The 7,061-nt window shown below is 32.1% G+C and overlaps 1 protein-coding gene across 1 annotated transcript; it reads right to left on the minus strand.

Moving 5' to 3' along the window:
- Positions 1 to 9: 9 nt before the first annotated feature.
- Positions 10 to 1,544, minus strand: LOC123270914. The gene is made up of 2 exons (XM_044737079.1): positions 1,061 to 1,544; positions 10 to 986 (listed from the first exon to the last, which is right to left on the minus strand). The coding sequence occupies exons 1-2, from the start codon at positions 1,480 to 1,482 to the stop codon at positions 980 to 982; spliced, it is 429 nt and encodes a 142-aa protein (XP_044593014.1). The 5' UTR covers positions 1,483 to 1,544; the 3' UTR covers positions 10 to 979.
- Between the last annotated feature and the right edge of the window lie 5,517 nt (positions 1,545 to 7,061).

Genomic DNA, 7,061 nt, shown 5'->3' on the forward strand with positions numbered 1-7,061 from the left:
TGTGATGACTGTGTACCTTTCACCGTTTTCGATTGAGAATATCGTACGTCTAACACATTTTTTTTTTATTAAATAATCGTCATTAGCTATAAAAGTAAAGTCAACGCTTGTAAAATTTTTCGTTCCCCAGGAAAACAAATCTTGTGGTTTCAGTATATGCTCTTTATTGTTCATTTGTAATGAAGCTCTAGCAGCATATCGTTTTAATGAACCCGCAAGACCATCGCATAGTCCTTTGCCATGGGCAGTTGCAAAAAAATGCCACTCAGCGTTGATTTCGAAGTCAGCATAATGATAACATAAGTTTGTAAATGCTTTCTTGTTTTTGAATTTTTGTGGAGCTCCATCAGAGAAGTAAACAATCGTATTGATGAAAGCAAACTTCTTTTTAAGAAAGGCAATCAATTGCTCTTGAAATTAATAAATTAAAACTGTGTCGTGCTTAAGACAATCTGAAATACCAACAAAGCTCAAATGCTTAATAGTATCATTTTCGTTATAATAAATCACCATTGGAAATATAGTAGCTTGATCATTATTCCAATGAAAGCCTTGAGCTGCTTCCTGCACAACGAATGCATAATTTTCCGCAAAGTCAAATACTACGGTGAATTCCCCGCTCTTTAAATTTAGTTTTGTATCAGAAAAAAATCGACGTTGTGTTTTCGCAATAAAATCATGTTTCAATAACTTATCAAGTTGCGTCACTAAAGTCTTGATGAAGTCTTTGGAATCTGAAGTAACATTCACAATAGTACAACGGTCTGTTGATGTCCTCATTTTATATTGGATTTCATTAACATCAGATTCATTAAACGACACACGAAAACAATCAGCGATTTCCTCATTATTTGGACTATTGCACATTCTGGAAAAGCACGATTCTTTTGGATTGTTACAAACTAATTTATTTAATAAATTTTTGTAAATTGGCTGAGATTCTACAACCCAATCGGTGTTTTTCGCAAATTTTGGAAAATTACATCCTAAATGGAATAAATGTAATAAGATTAATAACTAGTTTTAGTACAATTATAGAGAATGTCAAATACACGAGTACCTTCTAACATCAATTTTACATTTTGATGAATAGTACAAACATACGACATGTGTACCACTACTTCCAGCAAGAATACAATAAGTAGGCCTCAAACTAGCGAATTTAGAAAATCCAATTGCCACTGAATTATATTGCGCTTTGAAGCTTTGGTACAATTCTTTTAAATTACAAAGAATCAACTTTTTTTGTACCCTAGTTCGATTTCCATCACAATCCTTCACAGATTTAAAATCTTTCATGCCCGCTAATTGTTTTGAGTTTTCTTCGCTTTCATAAAAATCATTGACAAGTTTTTTTACATCTAACTTAAGCGGCTGATTGCCTGGAACTTTTGTGGGATTCAATGTATTATCAGTCATTTCACCAGAGTCTAAATCATCATTCTCAGATTCACTGATTTCATTTTTAAGATTCAGTACCATTTTTCGAGAACAGTTAAATTCAGATGCTATACGACTGACTTCCCAACTGTCGGGTAAAATTAAAAGCAGCTTCTTTCTTATTGATCTGTAAAGCAAACGATCGATCGTATTTATATGAAAAAATGAAGATATTTTAAAATGATCGATTGTTAAAAAAATTTACTTGTCACTTTCAGCGTTATATAATTTCTTCACTTTAGCTATCATGGAACAATGATCTTGATTAATCTTTCTGTAGATAGATTCAGGTACTATTCCAAATTGTGATTGGAACTTATTCTCTAGGGTAGCATAGCTCTCATCAAGTTTTTATACTCCATAATTTTTTTCAGAATATAACCTTAAATTAAACGCATAGAAAAATAATTAAGTAAGTTTTCACTCAGTAAATGAAAAACTTAATCAATAGAAAATTTTTACCTGTCTTTTTCAATAAGAGGAATTTTCAAAAATCGCTCTAAAGAATGATCATTGTAATCACATAGATTGTCGCTAAAATTACTGACAGTTCGAGATAAACTGCTTCCTTGAGTACAAATTTCAGCTGATATACTCAGACTTTCAACACTAATTTGACTTGAAATAATTTCCTCTTCCTCTGATGCCGGCGGAATATATTATTTGACACGGAATCGACAACGCATACACATAACATTGAAGTGTCATCTAAGTCAGAAAATTTCCAACGATCTTCGTCGGGAAATTTTCTTAAATCTTTAACTCCTTTTTTATCTAAAAGTTTCGTTTAATTAGATGTCAAAAGTCAATATTAAACACAAGGCCATTAATTTAATTGGTTCTACGTAGAGGTTATACATAAGAGGTCAAGTGCACTGTATTAGTTACTTACGTGACTCATTGAATGGATTACAACAATTTACTGACCGTATACGTTTACTCATGGCGATGAAATATCAAAGTAACGCAATAATTATTACTTAAAAACTTGAGCAATTATATTTTTGTTAAGAAAAAACGATCCGAAAAGAAATCGCTCAAGAAAGAATCACAAAATGAAAGTAAATAGAGGGAGTTGTGAGCACCATCTGCATGATAAGTGACGAAGTATAGACTCATCTTTTAAGCAGGTGGTTCAAAATTTCTGAGTAATATAATTCTAGTATTAAAGAGAAAATTATATTACTATTCTGAATTATATTACTGCATAGTGAATCTAACATTTAATTTAATTGTGACGAAACAAAAAATATGCACATCGGCAAAACGCTATATTTTGTGTAAAAAACTCTCAGCTTTCAGAAAAATAATTCAAATTTGAAGAATTTTGGGCTGCACACCGAAAAAAATCAATTTCTCCACTTTAATTTGATTTTTAAGGGTCTTCTGATGAGTTTATGAAAAAATAAATATTTTCATTCAAAAGCTGAAAATTTTTCCTACAAAATGAAATGTTTGTCAATTTTGTTTAAAAATGTTTTTCATATCAAATATTGACGAAAAAGTTGAAAAAAAATTTTTTCCAAAATTTCAAAAAATCATAACTTCAAGACCGCTGCGTATTAAGAGCTAAAACTCTCAGGGAATTTTCGTCTTATGATAGAGAATACCTCCATAAATTTTAAACATAATCCGCGAGGGTCGCCCCGTAAAAATGTTCTTATTTGGTGGAATGACCCACACATATATATATATAATAATGTATTGATATTCAGTATTTACTATTTATTTAGTAAATACTATTTAGAAAATCACTTAAAAAAAAGAAAGTTTTAATTCTCAAGTCAAAAGTTATTGATCTAAGTGCAATATAACTCTAAGTCATTATTAATTTCTTCATTTATCATTAGAATTTATTAAGAAGAAAAATTTATCATCAACATGGTATTGTAAGTGTTCAATAGAAAATAATTGATGTTAATAATTTATATCATTGAAAGTAAAATCATATAATTACTAAAAGAAATAATAATAGTAATAATAATTATTATTAATGTTACAAAAAGTAATCATTAATCACGAATGACATCCCATACAGGAAAATACGACGCGGCCAGATATGGGCCACACTTGGCGCAATGCTGTCTATCTCTGGCCCATGCTTGTAAACCCGCTTTGGCCCAGCCTTGGTAGAAGTCTGGAGAGATAACAGGGTGCCAAGCTTGGTTGCCAAGACTGGCCCAAGCATGATAACCAAGACTGGCCCAAGATTGTTAACCAAGACTGGCCCAAGTTTGTTAACCAAGACTGGCCCAAGTTTTTAAGCCAAAGCAAGCCCAGGCTTATTTACCACTATAGAATTTACTAAAAGAAGTAGAATATAAAATATATTTAGAATCTAATTGTTTAATATTAAACCAAATTAGTATTAAGAACCCAATTTCGAATAAATCAAATTCTCTGAAATAAAATAGTAAAATTCTACGAAACGGTTAAATTATTTTGTATAAAATGAGTAGTTGTTGGTTGAAATGATAAAAAAGGAAATTTTTAATTGTCATTGATTTATTTTAATTTTGATGTAGAGCTAACGCAAGTTTAGACGGCTTAACTCTTAATTTAGACCTAACTTTCGCCAATTAGAGAAATAAAGTGAAATTCGCATTTGCCCTAACCGAGATTCGAACCCGAGCCGCGCGCTTGCCAGATCGATAACTAACCCCTATGCCGTATGACCGATAAATTGATATATATCTCATCATTCATATGAACGAAATCTATATCGTGACGGAGTGTGACGGTTTATTATTTATATAATTTATGTTATTTAATATTGTGTTTTGATGAAAATTATCTATTTTTTACAAATTTTTAGAAATTAAAAAAAAGCAAAACTCAAGTTCTTATATTATTTTAGACTTTGTAAATCATTCTGTATATTTTTAATATTATATTATAAATTTTAATGTTTAAAATTATTAATATTAAAAATTCAACTGTAAATTATTATATTTTAATTTTTTTAAGACCATATAAATTTTGACGATACACAATTGTTTTGTTTAAAAAATAAATTTTCAATTTCAGCTTTTGCTATCAAATATTTGTTAAGCAATAAATATTTACTGTTCCAAATTCTGTTACTTAAGATGATAAATTAAGTTTGGATTTTCTATTAAATGACCAAAGTTAGGTTGCTCAATTCTGGCTCAAGTCTGGGTTTCCATTCGAAAGCCAAGGCTAGGTTTCCCAGTCTTGGCTAACGCTCGGGTGATCTGTGCGTCGGCCAAAGATAGGTTTCCCAGTCCCGGCCCAAGTCTGGGTCGCCATATCACAATGTCACGTGAATATAAAGACTTCAAAATCCAAGTTAAGGTGTCTCTAGGTTTGGCCAAAACTGGGTTATTCAGTCGAGGCCCATGTTAGGGTTACTATTCAACGGCCGAGGTTAGGTCATTCAGTCTTGGCCCATGTTAGGGTTACCATCCAACGGCCTAGGTTAAGTTACGCAAACTTGGCCCAAGTTAGGGTGACGCTAGGCTTGGCCAAGGCTAGGTTATCCAGTGTTGGCCCATGTTAGGGTTACCATCCAACGGCCAAGGTTAGGTTACTCAAACTTGGCCTAAATTAGGATGACGCTAGGCTTGACCAAGGCTAGGTTATTCAGTCTTGGCCCAAACCTGGGTAATCATTGGAATGGCCACGGCTGATTGCCCAGTTATTTCTCGGGCATGGGACAATATAGCAAACCTATTTGACGGTGTATGGGTCAAAATGACCTCAAATTTGGATTCAGCGGGTCGAAATACATTAAGATATATGGGTCCCGTCAAAAGTACTGACAACTTTTTTTTTTTGTGTGCCGGTGTAATTATTGGAATGGCCAAGGCTGATTGCCCAGTTATGGCCCAGGCATGGGACAATATAGGTTTGCCAAGATGGGCTTCCCAATAATGTCCCAGGCATGGCCCCGTCGTTCAACTCTGGGGCTTCCTGTATGGGATATTATAAATTTGCTACCATTTTTAGCGAATTATAAAGTATTGTCATGAAAAAAATTAATTTTACCTGCAACATAAATTATCAACATATAAGCGATGTGTAATGTATTATACTTAAATATAAAGATTAACCCTTTAGAGTCAGAGGATCTTGAAACGTCTACGTGTGAGACTGGTGGGGAGAGCGCGAATCGTAGAGTCCCGTGAGTATGTATGAGTGACATGTGAGAGTAGTAGTGTGCCTGTGAGTACCCTTCCACTCATTTGAATCTCGCGCTGCGTTCATTGACAGTGCCGTAGTTAGTATTGTTGACGTAAAAAAATAGTCTCTTCGAAAGTAAGGTTAGAAAAATTTTTTAAATTTCATACATTTCTATGTAATTGAAAAATAATTTGATTGCTCATAATTAGTCGCTAGTATGCCAAAAAGAAAAATAAAAAACATAAAAATATAATTAAAAATATTATTAAAATATGACCATTATTCACATTATAAGAATTGATATTGAAATTTGAACTTTTCTTAGTATATATTTTTTCTAATAATTATGCTGATAATTAAAATACTTAACTATATTTATAATGAGACAAAATGTTGTTCTTAATTTGAATTTAAGTCCTTTGATATTTATTATTTAATAAATTAAAAATTGAAAAAAAAATTATTTTTTACTTCCCACCCAGGTGAAATTTTTTCTCTTATAATACGGCCCTGTCACATTTGTTTCGCGCTTTTTCTAATTCTATTGGGCTCCGCCAGACCAAAGAGTGGGGTTTCAAGGTCAGACTCTAAAGGGTTAAAGTACTTGTTTATTGTTTATGTAAACAGGTTACATTTACAACTGTATTCTAAATAAATATTTATGTAAAAATCACTTTTAATTGAGTTTAACTTTTTGTATTACATTATTATTCAAACTATGCTTGATAAAGAGAGGATAATTTTTAGAAACTGTATTTTAAAAGCAGCCATTTAATATCATAAAAATTTCACGTAGAATTTCAAAAAAATTTAGAAAATCCAAAAGTGCATGACTCTTAATTCACATTTAATTATGAAATAATAATAAAATAAAGCGATTGTGGAAAAAAATATCCAACAGCTGAAATAAAATGATAATGTGAACGCGCCTCTCGTGGAATGAATGTGCTCAATATATATAGATATACAGTCCTTTGGTTTTTTTTTAATTTTATTTATTGCAAATAAACAACTCTAAGTTATCTAGCCATTCTCATTCGGTGACCCACAATTCTTTCAAAAAATTTTTCAAAAAAAAAATTTGACTCAATTAATGGATTTTTTTCGCAATTTACAGTGTTTTCAGGGTTTCATACATGACGGAAAGGAAAATTTTTTAAACTATTTTGATGTTTTTTGTTCGTTTCTACTGCACTTAATAAATTTTTGAAGAGTATGGAATTAATCTCCATTAAATTTTCTTGACATAGTATGCAAAATATCTTGATTCCGTCCCATAGAGGAAAGTACCACGGGGTCAAGCTTGGTCCAACTATGTAGAATTCTGGACCAAGCTTGTAAGCCAGGCTTAGACCAGTCCGGGTAGAAGTTTGGGATGATAACGATGGGCCAAGCCTGGTTACCACGACTGGCCCATGCTTGGTTACCAGGACTGAGCCATAGTTAATTTTCAAGTCTGGCCCATGCCAGTTTATGTT

This window comes from Cotesia glomerata, linkage group LG8 (genome assembly GCF_020080835.1).
Source record: "Cotesia glomerata isolate CgM1 linkage group LG8, MPM_Cglom_v2.3, whole genome shotgun sequence".
Classification (NCBI taxonomy): Eukaryota; Metazoa; Arthropoda; class Insecta; order Hymenoptera; family Braconidae; genus Cotesia; species Cotesia glomerata.

What these genes read in the sequence shown, in the direction of transcription:
- LOC123270914 (XM_044737079.1), bottom strand. Translation starts at nt 1,482, where the DNA reads ATGGTACTGAATCTTAAAAATGAAATCAGTGAATCTGAGAATGATGAT.